Raw genomic sequence first — 18,140 nt, 5'->3', positions numbered from 1 at the left:
TGGGCTTTCTCTAGTTGCGGTGAGCACGAGCTACTCTTCATTGCAGTGTGCAGGCTTCTCATTGTGGTGGCTTCTCGTTGCGGAGCATGCACTCTAGAGTGCAGGCTCAGGAGTTGTGGCGTGTGGGCTCAGTAGTTGTGGATCACGGGCTCTAGAGCGCAGGCTCAGTAGTTGTGGTGCACAGGTTTAGTTGCTCGGCGGCATGTGGGATCTTCCTGCCTCATTTAAATTGACTTATAGAAGTGAAAAAAAAAAAGTTATCTTATTCTTGAAATAACCTTTTTTTGTCCACAGTAGTGGGACTAATAAAATTTCTTTCGGTTGTTGGTTATGGGATAACTTTAATGTTTTATTTAATGGTGACAAATGATGGCTGGAGTTTCTTCTCACCAGCAAAATTATGCTGATAATCTTTATGGGGTTTTAGATCTAGCTTTGGAAAGGTAGCTCCTTGCATTTGGAGATTCATCTTCCTGTCTACAAATGGCTGGGTTGGTCCTGCCCTTGGAACATTCTTGGACATACTTATCTGCAGATAGAGACAGAGGCTTGTCTTGCTCACTCTTTGATGGTTTTTACAGTATCTGTTAAAAAGATACTGCTTAGAGCCAGGATACGGTTCATGTGTTTAATACTTTCTGTCATCACTGATATTTTTCCTAAACCCACTGGAAGGTTTCAGAAAACAACAATGATGTAGTGGTCATTTTACTCAGAGAGTCTTTGAGTCATGTTGTTTCTGCCCAACATAAAATTGAATAAAAGCTACTCTGCTATATACATGATCTATGGGATATGAAGGACTACCCACAACTAAAAGTTTGGCTTAGGGCTTCCCTGGTGGCATAGTGGTTGAGAGTCTGCCTGCCGATGCAGGGGACACGGGTTCGTGCCCTGGTCCGGGAAGATCCCACATGCTGTGGAGAGGCTGGGCCTGTGAGCCATGGCTACTGAGCCTGCGCGTCTGGAGCCTGTGCTCCGCAACGGGAGAGGTACCACAAAATAAAGTAAAATAAAAAAATAAAAGTTTGGCTTATTTATGAGATAATAAAGAGAAACCCAGTGCCGGAAGACCCTGGTGGCATGACAAAAACATCACAGACTGGGGTAGAGTAGACCTGGGTTGGGAATGTGCTCTCTTACTTTGGGCTCTTACTTCATCTTTCCTGAGCCCCCCAGTACGTTCATCTCTAAAGGGAACCTCCTTGGTGGGTTGCTATAAGAATCGAAGATAAGTCTTGTATTATCATTCCTGTCATACTATAAGTATTCTATAAATATTGAATGGGTGAATGAATGAATGGTGGCAATTATTCTGCTTATTACTATTGTAAATGTATATTTTATTTATTAAAACATAAATCTGAAAAAAAACATAAATCTGAACCCTGTCAGAAATTAAAAAAAAAAAGATACTGCTTAAAAAGAAGTGTAAAAGTATTTACTGAAATAAATATTTTTGAAAGATTTGCGAATTTGGAGAACTTCGGAAGTTTTGGTGTTTCCTTTTTTGTCTGTTGTGGTAGGGCCAATTTTTTATGTACTTATTTAATTTTTGCTTTATTTTTCTAACTTACTGGTTACTTTTTTTTCTTTGGCAAGATTGGGAGTGGTTTTGTAGCTACCTTTTTTTTTTTAACTTGAGAAGGTTGGGAGTAAATTTTAATCAGTAAGAAATTTTTCCATTTCCACAGAGTATCTATTGCATTTCCAAAGAGAGTATCTAGTTGAAAGTGGCAGGAGTTGTTCGGGTTAGGAAGCTCCCTGCAAAGGCTCAAGTAACCCAGCCTGTTACTTCATACGCTGTAGATGTTCAGTTCCTGATATTAGTAAAGGGACTGTTTCCATTTGCTCTGTCCAGGGTACCACATCTGCTTCTGTCTTAGAACTGTTTTTTGTTTTATTTTATTTAGCTTAACGTCTCCAGTGCATTTTAAGTATGTGAAGTGTTAAATTTAGTAACTATATATTTTCTGGGTTTTACCCTTTAAATCAGGAAGTGACAGGATGTAATGTGACCAGCCTTCTTCAGAAACTTACATTTTTCACTTGTTTTACACTAAGATTTAGATAAAACTTGATAATTTAGCAAGCTCACTAGTAGAAAACACATTACATTATTGTTTACTCATTGAAAAAATTAGTTTATGAACAATTTTTTCAGGGTTATTTGAAAAGGGGGAGAAGGCAAATATATTGAAAATATTAGTATAGCAAAGTCTAGATACAGTTAGAATATTTTTAAATATCCATGGCAATCATGATAATTAATGCTAAATATTATTAGTAGTGAACCATTTTGTTTGGGAAATCATGAGAATTGCTTGAATTTGTGTGTTCAGGAGTAGGAAAGTTCTACTAAGTAAACCTAAGAAGCAAATGTTTTTAGTTGTATAAGAATTGGACTTTTTTTTTTTCTGCCAGTTGTCAATACTATTGAAAATTGGAAAAAAATTATACTTACTCCAACTGTGTTCCTTTAAGAGCACAGAGAGAGGTAATTTTTTTTTTTTTAATTTATTTATTTTTGCTGCGTTGCGTCTTCGTCTCTGTGCGAGGGCTGTCTCCAGTTGTGGCAAGTGGGGGCCACGCTTCATCGCGGTGCGCGGGCCTCTCACCGTTGTGGCCTCTCCTGTTGCGGAGCACAGGCTCCAGATGCGCAGGCTCAGTAGTTGTGGCTCACGGGCCCAGTTGCTCCGTGGCACGCGGGATCCCCCCAGACCAGGGCTCGAACCCGTGTCCCCTGCATTAGCAGGCAGACTCTCAACCACTGCGCCACCAGGGAAGCCCCGAGAGAGGTAATTATTGACAAGAAACCTCATTAATATTAGGGGAGTGTCTTCTGGGAGTTTGTATCAGACATGCCCAAACATGATTTTTTCAGCATTTCAGCAGTGTTAAGGTAGGCTTTTAAATGAGTTCATGTCAAAAAATTAATAAAACAAGTTATATAAAGCAACCATACTCCAATAAAAATTAATTTTAAAAAAAGTCATAGTGTTTTTTGGTTTTACTTTGTATTTTGTTTTTATTAGAGAAATATTACAGTAATGGCTAATTTTGTTTTCTCTTAAAAAAGTATTGCATCAGAAGTCAGGACATTGTGATAATGGAAGTGATTACAGTTTCCACTGTAATTTTTAGTTGATATAATATTGAACAAACTATATACTTTTATTAAAAATTACATAATGAATGGCCCTTTTATATATTTTATCTCTAATCTAGAAGAATAAAATCAAATAAAACATGATCTACTTTTAGGCTAGATAGACAGACATAGGATAACTGTTATCAACAGATCTATCTTATCAGCTCTTCGTAACTGCCTCTCAAACAGCCAGAGATGGATATTTCTGGCCTCCTGGCCTTTCTTTTTATAACTTCTGATTACAGTATCATTTGTGATAAACTGTGTTAGTAGGCTCTATTTGCAAAGTCATAGTGATAAGTTGCGGCAAGTTAGATCCACTAGTCAGTTAGCTGAGTCTCACTGCACTACTGTCATGTTAAACCAGACTTGATTTGGAATTATCTCTGATTGCAGGATCTAATGAGTGACCCCTTAGGGACGTGATTTATTTTTTTCAATTCATTATGCTTGTTAATAAATTATGTGCTAAATCTTTTGTGTATGTATGTGTGTGTTTTAACGTAGATCATACTATTGATTTATTTTCTACCATTTGATTTTTAGTTACTCAGGGTTTCCTCAAGTGTAAAACTTGTTTTATGTCTAAAGTGATTTGACTCCAGTTGGGAGGTAGGTAGGTATTATAAAATACAGGTGGAAGGAAACATCTCAGTTTAAAACAAGTAAAACAAAACAAATTCTATGCTGTGGATCAATACAGAATTTGCTTTACTGCTTCTGAGACTAAAAGAAAAAACTAAGTAACATATTTACAGTAGGAAAATATATTTTGCTTCTAACATATATGGTTTGCTTTTTGGCACTTATTAAAAAACAATAAGAATAGTATTTACACTTCGTAAAGGTGCCTTACAAATAAGAAAATTATTACCTACCGGCTTTTTTTTTTTTAACGTACTAATAGTATGAAAAAATATTTTTGAAACAATTGGAGAATAAGTTGTACACTTTTGTAGGTTTAAAGTTTTAAGAAATATTTCATTCAGTCATAATATTTTTATCTAAACTTTTGTTTATATGAACACCATAATTTTGTGTTTTTAGCATTAGTGCTATGTACAGTGGCTAGTACTAACAGTGTAAGATGGTTTTCCTATAATTTTAGGACTACTTTCATTCAATACTTGGACCTGCAAACATCAAAAAAGCTATTGAAGAAGCTGAGAGACTCTCTGAAAGCCTTAAACTCAGGTACAGACACTATTATGAAATCTTTAAAAGAATGTAAATTTAGAAGATTAAAATTATGTTTAGAATTTGTCCATTTGTATATGACCATGCATATAAATCCCAATTCCTAAGAAGAAGTCTTATATTCATGTGTTACCATTAATGTTCTTTACTGAAAATTTTTAAATGTTTAGACTAATACATTGTTAAGATAAGCATTGGTCTATTAGATTATAGCTCAGGTCCAGTTTTTTCTAAGTTTCTGACAGGATTCTTCAGAAAAACGTAATATTCTCATATGCTTCATGTCATAATGTGCTACTGGACACTGGACTTGTGGGAATGAAGTATTTAATGTTAGTTTTGACTTGCCTGGTTGCAGAAGTAACATATTTTTAAAAAAAATCTAACTCTAGTATTTGTCATGACTGACTTACCAGGCTTATAAAATAATTAGAAATTAAAAACAGTATGTTTCAATTTTTAGTCATTAGTCACTCTTTAAATAACAAAATTAAAAGGGAACTATTTTTACTCCACTAGTTTTTTTAAACTTGGATCAGTTAACTGCTATAGTTACACAGGTTTTCCCCTGCTATCTGAAAGTAAAGTGTTCCTATGAAACTTTACCTAAGCCAAAATGGCGTAAGGCAAAGAAGCAACTACCTCAGGACACGTCTTGCTACAAGATGCACAAAATAAATCAAGATAAAGCACAGATGCTCACAGACACAGTTCAAAGCTATGGCAGCTTGATGCTGAGATGCTTGTGTAATTCCTGGGGAAGGAGCTTGGCGGTGCTACTCTCTGATCAGGGTGTGGCTACTTCTCTAACAGCTGGCTGCAAAACAACTGCTAAACGCTATTTTCATTTTTCACCTTTTTTCCATAAGTGAATATCCTCTTCAGATTTCTTTCGGTTAGTAAAAACAAGTACTAATGTAGGTCTTTTGTAAAAGCGAAGTGGCATAAAGAAAACGTCTGAAAAGCAGAGATACCTGTATGTATCATAGCCTTTACTTAGAAATTATCTTTTTCAACTAGTGTGTTCCTTGGTCCTTTCCACAATTACTAATCTTGGGGCTGGAATATGTTAAGGTGGATGAAGTCATTTAGAATTACTATTCTCTTTTTCCTTTAGCCAGTTAATCAACTAAGTAGAATAGAATTTCTCCTAATCTTTGGGTTACCCATTATTAACTGTTCTCTCTTAGATTGCCTAATTTTTCCCTAATCATTCTACTGCTAGCAATAATCATGTTCTTTACTCCTCTATCTTTGGGGCTTTAGGGTCTTTCACTTATTTATTGTCTGTACTTTTTTGTATTTTGAGCTATTTTATAAGTAAATCGGGCTTTATAGTTAATTTTAGGATTTTAGGATTGTTGAAATTAGTGGGAGAGAAAGAGCAAAAAAGAATATTGAACAACTTCAACTTGAGAGCATAGAGTTTCTTTTCAAGATTTTTGAGCAATTTGAAATAAATCTACAGAGGACAAATTTGTGAGTTGTGATTTATAATGGAACACTGGCAGAGTTGAATTTCAACTGGAGGGAGAAAGAATGCAGCCATAAAATACCTCGTGGCAGGATATTAACTTTATACAACTGGAAATCCTTTACTTTCCACCATCATGCCAATAAAAGACATGCTGACTTCTTTTTTCAACTAGATATGAAGAAGCTGAAGTTCGGAAAAAACTTGAAGAAAAGGACAGACAGGAGAAAGAGCAGCTGCAGAAACAGAAAAGGCAGGAAACAGGAAGAGAGGATGGTGGCACATCAGCTAAAAGTTCTTTGGAAAATGTATTGGATGCCAAAGACAAAGCCCACAAGGTATTTCAGATTTATTCTGCTAGGTAAAAAGACTGGTTCTTTTTGTCAGATGATTTGCTTAAGAAGAGTTGAGATGCCACTATATCATTCTTTTGGGCAAAAAGGATAAAATTTAATGTGTTTTTATTAGAAATTGAATTAATTATTCTAGCTTTAGTTGATTCCAGGTTTTTCTTGAAACTTCTAAAGAAATATGTTGTGTGTATTTGTTAGTTTTTAGCAGTCACTATAGACTGGAGCAGTGGAAAGAGCATTTGGGCTGTGATTCAGTATATCTGAGTTCTGGTCCCATATCAAGTCTTGCTTAACTGTTTTGGGACTCAGTTTGGCCAATTAAGATCTTGAAATAGATGATCTTTAAGGTCTCTCCTTTCTAATAAATGTAATTTACATTAGGGAAAGATTTGGTACACTATTTATTTGGTGTGAAACTTTTTTTCTATTTCTGGCGTCTCATTCTCTCCCCTTTGCTTTTTACTCCTTTCTCTGCCTGTTTCCCCTTCCTCTTTCTCTCCCTCTTGTTCCATGTGTTCAGCGACTACTTGTAGTCTTTTCAGCTACATAATTTGTTTGCCAGAAACTGTTAATGACTCAACCTGTACCTGCTAGCTGTCACTGTATCTCCTTCCCTTCACCTCCTCAGAAACTATTCTTTCTAAAATATAATTTCTTGTGCACTGTTGAAATTCATGGAAAGTTTTCCAATTTAATTTTTCTTAAGCATTTTGTAGCTTTCAACTATCACTTGTATGTGGGTTATCACTGATTTCATTAAGTAGTAGTTGAATTGCTTGTGACATTGGGCTAGGCACTATGTAGAAGGAAGTGAAGAAATCGGTCTTTTGATTTTAGGAGCTCATAATGTAAGATTAATAGTACTGCCTTAGAGACATGTTCATTTATAGGTCAAATGGCTGATATAAAAAAATACCAAGATTCCAAAGAACTGTATGAAAGGGACTTTGCAAATTCTTCATTTTGTTGCTTTTCCAACAGCAGGGCCAACTACCTTTCATTACCTTTTTTTTTGTTTCGCGTTTTTTTGTTTTGTTTTGTTTTTGCGGTACACGGGCCTCTCACTGTTGTGGCCTCTCCCGTTGCGGAGCACAGGCTCCGGACGCGCAGGCTCAGCGGCCATGGCTCACGGGCCTAGCTGCTCCGCGGCATGTGGGATCTTCCTAGACTGGGGCACGAACCCGTGCCCCCTGCATCGGCAGGCGAACTCCCAACCACTGCGCCACCAGGGAAGCCCTTGTTTAGCTTTTTTATGTTGAAAAGAGAATACAGTTAAATCCTGTCACCCAGCTTCAGTAATCAACTAACATTTGCCATGTTTTTTTATCTGCACCTCTCACGTCTTCAGTCAAATTCCAGACAACATATCATTTTACCCCTAAATATTTCAGTATGCATCTCAAAGAAAGGAGCATTTTTTTAAGCTTTTTTTTTAAAAAATTTTATTTTTGGCTGCATTGGGTCTTTGTTGCTGTGTGTGGGCTTTCTCTAGTTGCAGCTCTAGTTGCTACTCTTCGTTGTGGTGTGCGTGCTTCTCATTGCAGTGGCTTCTCTTGTTGCGGAGCATGGGCTCTAGGTGCACGGGCTTCAGTAGTTGCGGCTTGCGGGCTCTAGAGCGCAGGCTTAGTAGGTATGGCACGCGGGCTTAGTTGCTCCGCAGCATGTGGGATCTTCCCGGACAAGGGCTCGAACCTGTGTCCCCTGCATTGGCAGGCAGATTCTTAACCACTGTGCCACCAGGGAAGTCCAAAAGGAACATTTTATTAATAACCGCAGTGCTATTTTCCCACCTCACAAAATTAACAATAATTCCCTGATATAATCTAAAGCCCAGTCTATTCAGATATTTTACCCACTTGCTCATAATGATTTTTCAGAGTCAGTATGTTTGAATCAGGATCCAAACAGGGTCCACTCATTGTCTTTTGGTTGCAATTTCTCTTAAGTCTCTCTAGCATTCTCTGATTGAGTTTCCTTCTCATTTTTCATTTCCTGCATTTGGCTTTTTATTACTGGATCAGTTCTGTAAAATCAGCCACATTGTAGGTTTGTCTGATTACTTCCTCCTTATGTCACTTAACTTGTTCTTCTGTCTCCTATATTTCCTGTAGGCTGGAAGTTCAATCTAAAAGCTTAATTAGATTGAGGTTCAGTTTTTGTTTTTTGGCCAGAATGCTTCATAGGTGATACTGTGTACTGCATACTGTATCATATTAGGAGGCACATAATATACACTTCTTTTCTTTTTTACTTTTAGTGATGTAGAAATTGATCAGTAGGTTCTAGTGGGGTCCTTAGTTTTCCCATCTATGAAATGAGTTACTACCTTAGAGAATTATCGCATGTTATCTTGGTTAGGAAATGCAAATTTATAAAACTTTGTATCACTTCATTTTCCTTTAATTCTGTAATGGAGGACACTGAAGGGATTGACCAGAATTTTAATTTCATTATAAGAAGTGCTCTCTTGTTAAGTTAAATACTAAATTTCTCTAATAATCTGTGCTTTGAAATCATATTTGGTCTTTCACTGGAGAAAATGACATATGATTGTGATATGCTACTAGTTAATTTTAGTTATCAGAGTAATCTGTTAATGCCATTACTGTTCATCTGTATTTTTATAAAATGCCAGTACTCTGCACATTTCATTTCCTAGAAGGCTTTCAGTTTCAAAGAAGTATTAAAGTTGAACTTTTTCTTTCTATAAAAATGTGTGTTTCTATTAAAGTTGAAACTTTTTTTTCTTATGAAATAGATAAATGGTGAAAAGAGTGAAAAAAATGAGACTACAGAGAAAGGTAAGTGTGCACAGAAAGAGGGAGTTCTTTTAGGCTATTTTTGAGATCTCTTAATCAGAATAAGCTTCAGATTTTACACAGTGAGATTCTTAGCATTGTGTTTAGTTTATGAGCTTTATCATTTTTCCTAACCTGTACAATAATATGAAAATATATTATATTCTGTATTTACATGTCATGGGGAATATTTATGGTAATGTGCATTTGAAAACATGAAAACCACAGTTGGTACTTGTCATTGCTTTTTTTCAAGATATAGTTTAGCATAGTGGTTAAGAGCATGGACTCTCAGAAGTCAGACTTCCTAGGTTTGAATACAGGCTCCTCTGAGTTTGCATGTCATCTTGAGCTTATTACTTCACCTTTCTACTTTAGTTTCGCCATCTGTAAGGTGGGAATAATAATCGCATCTATTTCATAGTGTTATTGTGAGAATTGACTGAGTTAATATATGTGACACTCTTACAACACAGTAAACTGCATATAAGTAGCTGTTAGTACTTATGACTTTAAGTGGAAAACTTAAAATATTTAAAGGCTTTTTCACTCCCCTCAAAAAAAATCTAAACCAGTAATTTGGATGTTATCCGTAGGTGGTGTTGATGCTCCAGTAACAAGTACGTGACCTAAACAACAAGACTTATTAGGCAATTGTCTAAGTTTTCCTCTCTCAGAAAAGGTTTAATTTAAACATTAATTGTATGTAACACTAAAATTATCTATTTAAAATGTTTCCATACAACAATTTAAAAAATAAAACTGTGAGTGTAGTAAGGTACCTTCCTAAAAGCTGTTATCAATTCATTCTTAGTTGTTTTTTTTTATATATACATTTATTTATTTTATTTATTTATTTTTGGCTGCTTTGGTTCTTTGTTGCTGTGTGCGGCTTTCTCTAGTTGCGGTGAGCAGGGGCTGCTCTTTGTTGCAGCGTGCGGGCTTCCCATTGTGGTGGCTTCTGTTGTTGCGGAGCAGGGTCTTTAGGCACACGGGCTTCAGTAGATGTGGCACGTGGGCTCAGTAGTTGTGGCTTGCAGGCTTTAGAGCGCAGGCTCAGTAGTTATGGCGCACGGGCTTAGTTGCTTCGCGGTATGTGGGATCTTCCCGGGCCAGGGTTCGAACCCGTGTCCCCTGCATTGACAGGCGGATTCTTAACCACTGTGCCACCAGGGAAGCCCTAAGATTAGTTTTTATCCACATGTTCCTTTGTATCTCACCCTGCTTAGGTGTTGCATGTCTTGGTGGTTTGTTCTCCGCTTTAGATTGTTTTGTTATCAGAATGATCTTGATGGTTAGAAAGGGAAGTAAGATGGTTATTAGCAACTGGGTATTTTAGCTTAGGAGATGGTGTGACTGTGTTCTTCGTACAGCTTACTGCTGAAATAGTTCTTTCCATATTTAAGCTTCCTTTTAGTGCTTTTTAATCTTTCACTTCAGGTGGTAGAACCTGGAAGAGGAAAATAGCAACATAGGGAATATTTATTTTGGCTAAATATTAAAGGGCTAGATATTAAACATTTTAGGCTTGGGGGGCCCTGTTGTCCTTTCATGGAAGCAGCCATAGACCATATGTAAACAAATGAGTGTAGCTGTGTTCCAGTGAAAATAACTGGCCATAGTTTACCAACCCCAGATGTGGAACACAGATAACAAACTTTTGGCTTATTATTCTAGGAAACCTATAAGTTTTTCAGATAGCCCCCATAAGACCCCATGGAGACTTTAAAAAAAGAATTTAGAGCCTTTCAAGAACTTTTGAACCACAGGTATTTCTTCTGGTTGACATTTCTCAAATAGCTTGATTTTTAAAAATAGAATATTTTCATGAGACACCCATACTAATTTATTTTATACAGCAGCAGAGCCCACACCAGATGTAGTTGTAACATCACCAGCAAGTTTTGGTATTTAAGTCTTTATAAACAAAGCATTGAACTAGTTTTTTGATAAATGTCAAAAACATAAATTGTACTTAAAATTAGTTTAAAAGATAATAAATAATATGACAGAATAACAAGTATATGACACTTCTAGGAAAAGCTATGCTTGTCCTGTATTTAGTGATATAATAGCACACGGAACTAGGTGTTTCTTGTCACTTATATTGTCTCTCTCGATTCCAAGGAGCAATCACAGCAAAGGAGCTTTACACAATGAGGATGGATAAAAACATCAGCTTGATTATAATGGATGCTCGAAGAATGCAGGATTATCTGGATTCCCATATTTCAAATTCTCTCAGCGTTCCTGAAGAAGCCATCAGTCCAGGGTGGGTCGCTGTATATTTAGATAAAATGGTAAACTGTGGACAGTAGTAAATATTACTACTTAGCATCCAAGCTAAATGTGATAAAAGTAGTCTTTTCTTTTCCTGTGGACCTTTTCATTCTTTACTCCTTAGTGGCACACCTTACCCTTTCTGAAGGGTACTGTAAAGGACATTCCAGTTTGGCTGTTTTTTCTTATCTGTGGCATTTGGAGTCTTACTAGAAGAGAAATGAAACTCCCTTGTGTGTCCTCTTTCCCCAGGTGTTTGTTGACTAATTTCTCCTGCTATTTTTTATTTGAATTGCTTCCTATTTTGAAATTCCCCATACTATTATCTGTGGTAAAAGATTACACAAATACTTTTTCGAAGAAGAAGCAGGATAGCTAAGTGATTAAGAAAAAATACAGGCTCTAAAATCAGACTATATTTAGACTATATAACTCCGTCTCTCATTAGCTACATTACTTCTAGCTAGTGGTCTAACTTCTCTAAGCCCATGTTTCCATCTGTGAAATGGGAATAATGATAGTACCTATCTCAGAAGTTTTGAGAAGTTTAAATGACAAATTTTATTTATGCACACAGATAACACAGTGCCTGGCATTAGTAAGACTTACTAAAAAAATACCTTTTTCTTTCTTTTTTGATAAGAAGGCCTTTAACCTATTAAATAATTTAAAGTTACTTGCATGAATATATGGTATATTAAAAACTATCATAATAGCGATAGGGCTAAAACTCCAGCCCAGGGCTATTTTCAACTATTATGAGTGTTATAAAAATTATATAACCTCTCTAGGTCTTAGTTTATGGAACTGGATTAGTTAAAATCTATGGTCTATTCCAGTACTAACTTACGCAACGTTAAAAAGATACATTTTTAAAGTTAAGTAATAAAATTTGCATAGTTTTTAGCATATTGCCGAGGCTTATGAATGTTCGACCTGAAGAATAAAGTGCTTTGTAAGTATGCTATTTAAAAATGAGATTAGAAAGGAAAACAAAAAATTAAAAAAAGAAAGACAAGAAATTTTTTTTAAATAAAATAAAAATTTTAAAAGGTAAAAAAATGCGATGAGGGTGCATAGTCTAATCAAGTAGGTATGAATATATTTCTGGGATTTGAAAAGAGAAAGTTATGATTAATCTTTGATGATCTAATCTTTACTGACAGAAAGCTGGTGACTTTTATTAACTGTTTCCCAAAATGTGAGAATTTGACTAATGTGAAACTCAAGATGAGTTTAGGTTGAAGATTGAAGATGAATTGCCAAGAAATATGAAAAGATGAAATACCAAGAAAATTATTACCTTTTAATTTCTGTTTCAGTCCTTCTGAATTAGTTAAAAGAAATTTCAATTTGGTGCTAGCATTCCTTTTTAGTATTTGATAATATCCCTTTCTTACCAGAGAGCAGGCCTCAGAGCTCACTGTAGGCAACAGTATCTTCAGCTAGCTGATGGTGAATACTATATTACTAGTTTTTCATTGTCTGTTTTAAAATTTTAATACAGCATAATATACACACAAAATCACTCGTATCCTCAGTATTTAGCCCAGTCAGTTTTCAAAAACTGAATGCATCCATTTACCTAGCATCTGGACCAAGAAACAGAACATTACCATCATTGCAGAAGCCTCTCTTATGCCACCTGTCAGTGGCTACACTTATCCCCACCCACCCAAGGGAACCACCAACAGAATAGATTTGTTTTTGTAGTTTATATAAACGGAACCATACAGTCTAAAGTCTTTTATGTCTGGCTTCTTGTACACAACCTTATGTTATGAGAGTCATGTATATTATTGTGTGTAGTTGTAATTTATTGATTCTCATTGCTATATGGTGATCTATTATGTGAACATAGCATAATTTACTGATCTGTTTTATTTACTTTTAGGATTATCCTTTATTTATTGGATATGATGCTATTTTCCATGTATATAGGAATATAAATTTTCCTGTTAAAACAAATTTAAGTAAAGGATCACTTTCAGTTAAATAATTAAATTAAAACGTTACACAGTAGACAAGGTAGAGCAGAGTTGCAGCAGCTTGTGAAGGGGTTACATGAAAGACTGAAGTTTGGGGAGTACTGACTGATATTATTGTTTCCCAAACTAGTATTCTGCAGAATACTAATGTTGAGTTTTTAGACAGAGTGATTTAGGCAAGTATATCCATAGTGTCAGAAATTGTCCTTAAGAATATCATGTTTCAATTTTTCTCATTCTTTGTTGACCAAGCATCCTTCTAATCTCTACATATCAAGTGAGACTTATTACGAAACAGTATTTTTTTTATTTTTTACGGTACGCGGGCCTCTCACTGTTGTGGCCTCTCCTGTTGCGGAGCACAGGCTCCGGACGCACAGGCTCAGCGGCCATGGCTCACGGGCCCAGCCGCTCCACGGCATGTGGGATCTTCCCGGACTGGGGCACGAACTCGTGTCCCCTGCATCGGCAGGCGGACTCTGAGCCACTGTGCCACCAGGGAAGCCCCGGCAATAAATCTTAAAATGTGTATCTGCTGTTGATAAGTGCTATGGAGATGGTTATGTCAAGTGTGTATGTTGGGGTGAGCATTGAAATTTTTAATCCATGAAGGCTTCATGGAGAAGTTATTCCTGGGCTAATCTTGAGATAAGGGAAATGAGTGATGCAGTTATCTGAGGGAAGAGGGTTCCTGACAGAGGGGACAGTAGGAGCAGAGGTAATTAGGCAGGTGCATACCTGCATAAACCAGGAATTACAAGGGAGCCAAGGGTGGAGTGGAGAAAGGGGGAGTAAGTTAGTAACTAGTGATGAGGAAGTTGAAGTAATAGGACTGGAGAGAGGGGCCATGCATCGGGCCATGGGAAGGCCTTTAGGTAAGAACTTAAGCTTTTGTGTGAGTGAAGGAGAACGTGAACAGCATGCTTTAGTGTAGAGTTGGTATTGTTCACAGGTGATGATGTAGAAGGCAGCACAGCACAACAGCTGAGAGCATAGACGTGAGCCAGGTTGCCTGAATTTGAATTCTGGCTCCACTTGGCAACTGTAACCTTGGGTAGGTTACTTAACCTCTTTGGGCCTGTTTCCTCATCTGTAAAATGAGGATAATAATGCCTGTTTTATAGGAGTGTAGTGAGGATCTAGTGAGAGTCAATGAGAATAAAACATTTAGAATAGCACCTGGCACATAGTAAATGCTGTATGTGTTTGTTAATAAGCATTTTGTTATTTGGTTAACGATTAATTATCTCTATAGGTATAAGAGAACTGAAATATAAACAGTGTTACCCACGTGCTCCCACCACCACCATTTATTTATATTTGGCTGAGACATACTCAGATGACTTCCTGTGTTTTCATTTTTGGCCCTTTTTTTTTTTTACATAAAGGGTCAACTGAGTCTATTTATTTCAGTCTTTAATAATTACTAAAATATATTCCAATATTATGCAGTGGTAAAGGTGTTAAACACTTTAGGCTATATACTATCTTAACATACAGTCTGACCTTAGAAAGGAAGCTGTCTTAATGTTTGCTGTGGTATGGGGAAATTTCCTGGCAGTCCAGTGGTTAGGACTTCAAGCTGTCACTGATGAGGGCCCTGGTTCGATCCCTGTTCGGGGAACTAAAATCCCATAAGCCCCGCAGCATGGCCAAAAACAAAAACAACAAACAAAAAAAACGTTTGCTATGGTATGATAAAGACTGAAGAACAAAACTCAGTGTCTTATATTAGTATGTTAGGACCTCTCATCTACTTTTGCCCCAATACAAATGTTAATACATTTCAGAGTCACTGCTAGTTGGATTGAAGCAAACCTCCCAGATGATTCTAAAGACACGTGGAAGAAGAGAGGGAATGTGGATTATGTGGTACTTCTTGACTGGTTTAGTACTGCAAAAGATTTACAACTTGGAACAACTCTGCGGAGTCTGAAAGATGCACTTTTCAAGGTTAGCAAGTTTCCTTGTTAGTTTACTGTAATTGCAAGCCTTCTCTGGTTGTTAGAAAGGTATGTCGACTAGTTGATTATCTTAAGGACATGAAGATCCGACATGCTTTGGTTGTAGACTTTTAAAAAATTCACATTTAAAAGACCAGTTTTGACTCACCCAATAACAATAAACTGATCTTTATAAAGTAGGATATTCGAATTTTCCGAAACATAAATTGTCTGGAAAAAAGTGTTATTTTTTGTTATGAAACATAAAGGCAAAGAAAAAGCCACTAAGGAAAAAGAGATTGATAGATTTGACTTAATAAAATAAAAACTTAGGTGTGCAAAAAAATACCAGATTTGAAGGCAGAAGACAAAAAAAAATATTTGCAACAAATATGGCAGTGATTTAGAACACCTGAAATCTGAAGAGCTTTTGCGTATAAATAAGAAAATTACTTAAGATAAAATGTTGAAATAAGCAGTGGACACAGATAGACGTGAACAGAAGAAGATATGCAAGTGACAAAAACATAAAAATGTCAACTTGACTAGTAATCAGAGAAATGCAGATTGAAACAGTAAATGCCACTTTCATGATCAAATTAACAAAGATAAAAAATAATACTCGGTTTAATTCGTTAAATTATTAAACAATAATAGCACTGAATGCTGGTGAGCATGGGTAAGTATAAAACTCAGTCTTCTGGTAGGAGGGTCAGTTGATGGAACATTGCCCTCCAGGAGAGTAATCTTAAAAGCCTTGAAACAAATCATGCTTCAAAGTAAGGAATCTAGAAATATACCCAGATACAGGTCAACATGTGAGATTGCCAATATTCAACTACAGTTAAGTCCCCTACATACGAACGAGTTCCGTTCCAAGAGCGTGTTCGTAAGTCCAATTTGTTTGTAAGTCCAACAAAGTTGGCCTAGGTACCCAACTAATACAATTGGCTATATAGTACTGTACTGTATTAGGTTTATAATACTTTTCACACAAGTATTACATAAAAAACAAACACAAAAAAATAAAACATTTTTAATCTTACAGTACAGTACCTTGAAAAGTACAGTAGTATAACACAACAGCTGGCATACAGGGGCTGGCATCGAGTGAACAGGCAAGAAGAGTTACTGACTGGAGCAGGGAGAGGAGGTGGGAGATGGGAGAGCAGAAGAATCGTCAGCAATAGGAGACGGAGGGCAAGATGCAAGTTCACTCATTCCTGACTTTGATGGAATGCACATTTATATCTTTGAAAGTTCGCAACTTGAAGGTTCGTGTGTAGGGGATTTGACCTAAAAAAGTGGCAGCTTCATAAAGTTACCTGAAAGTTTAGTGTATGATAAAGATGACATAACAGATCAGTGAGGAAAAGATGGATTGAAATAACTGGTTTGAGGACAGCTGGCTAATCAGCAAGTAAAAGAAAGGGGATCCCTACCTTATTTCTTAGACCACACTAGATTCCAAATGGGTAAAAGGTATAAATATGTTGATTCAAACAATGAACTACTAGGAAAAAGCATTGATAAGTTTTTTTTGTTTTATTTTTAAATTTATTTATTTATTTATTTATTTTTGGCTGTGTTGGGTCTTCATTTCTGTGCAAGGGTTTTCTCTAGTTGTGGCAAGTGGGGGGCCACTCTTCATCGCGGTGCGCGGGCCTCTCACTATCGCAGCCTCTCTCGCTGTGGAGCACAGGCTCCAGACGCGCAGGCTCAGTACTTGTGGCTCGTGGGCCTAGTTGCTCCGCGGCATGTGGGATCTTCCCAGACCAGAGCTCGAACCCGTGTCCCCTGCATTAGCAGGCAGATTCTCAACCACTGCACCACCAGGGAAGCCCCTGATAAGTGTTTTTATTACCTTGATCCTGAACCAAGAGGCTAATATTTTTGACGGTGTTAAAAACACCACAAATAAAGTAAAAAGTCAATTAAGGGAAAATATTTGTAACAAATATGACAAAGACCTATTTTCTTTAATATTCAGAGTACATTCACTGTTTACCAAGAAAATAGCAAATTCTATAGAAAAATGAGCAAAAGATGAGATTAGTTAAGCCATAGACTATAAAGGGTTAATAAACATGAAAATATGTTCAGCTTCACAAATAAGTACTAATGAAAACAACCTGGGCTTCCCTGGAGGCACAGTGGTTAAGAATCTGCCTGCCAACGTAGGGGACACAGGTTCAAGCCCTGGTCTGGGAAGATCACACATGCCGCGGAGCCACTAAGCCTGTGCGCCACAACTACTGAGCCTGTGCTCTACAGCCCACGAGCCACAACTACTGAGCCCACGTGCCACAACTACTGAATCCCACGCACCTAGAGCCTGTGCTCCACAACAAGAGAAGCCACCGCAATGAGAAGCCCGCGCACCGCAACGAAGAGTAGCCCCCGCTCGCTGCAACTAGAGAAGAGCCGGCACACAGCAATGAAGATCCAACACAGCCAAAATAAATAAATTAATTAATAAAATAAAATAAAACAACCCACTTTATGTCCACCAGTTTGATAAAAATTATAAAGACTTATAATGGGCATTCTCATACACTGTTGGTAAATGTGTAAATCGGTATTGTCTTTTTGAAGGGCAGTTTGGTGGCATCTACCAAACTTGTAAGCCAACAGTTCTCCTAGGAAATTATTGTACAGAATACACAAACATATTTTTAAAAGATCATTTCAGAGATTAGCAATATACATTAAAAGCCTTAAAATGTTCATGACCCTTGGCTTAGCAGCTCCACTTGTGCGGATTTTCCCTAATGGAGTTGATTGGGTATGTACATGTATGAGGATCTTTAGTTTTTATCTCACCATTGTTTATAATTAAATAGGAAAAATAATAATTGTTCAAATGATTGATTCAGTTTTGGCGTGTGTGTGTGTATGTCTGTATAAGATACAATATTTGTTCATTACAGATGATGAGACAGTTCTTTATTAATAA

General features: G+C 36.7%; 1 protein-coding gene across 5 annotated transcripts in view; it reads left to right on the top strand.

Moving 5' to 3' along the window:
* USP8 (ubiquitin specific peptidase 8) overlaps nt 1–18,140 on the top strand; it is a 98,085-nt gene that overhangs the window by 56,850 nt on the left and 23,095 nt on the right. For all 5 annotated transcript variants that reach the window (XM_060294270.2, XM_060294269.2, XM_060294271.2 and 2 more), the window contains 5 exons: nt 4,260–4,345; nt 5,998–6,160; nt 8,934–8,976; nt 11,101–11,245; nt 15,032–15,194. In XM_060294270.2, coding sequence (XP_060150253.1) covers nt 4,260–4,345; nt 5,998–6,160; nt 8,934–8,976; nt 11,101–11,245; nt 15,032–15,194 — 600 coding nt within the window. The remainder of the gene's footprint in view (nt 1–4,259; nt 4,346–5,997; nt 6,161–8,933; nt 8,977–11,100; nt 11,246–15,031; nt 15,195–18,140) is intronic.

This window comes from Globicephala melas, chromosome 2 (genome assembly GCF_963455315.2).
Source record: "Globicephala melas chromosome 2, mGloMel1.2, whole genome shotgun sequence".
Lineage (NCBI taxonomy): Eukaryota > Metazoa > Chordata > Mammalia > Artiodactyla > Delphinidae > Globicephala > Globicephala melas.
Note: the sequence above shows the minus strand (reverse complement) of the source record. Positions and strands in the feature narration are given on the sequence as shown.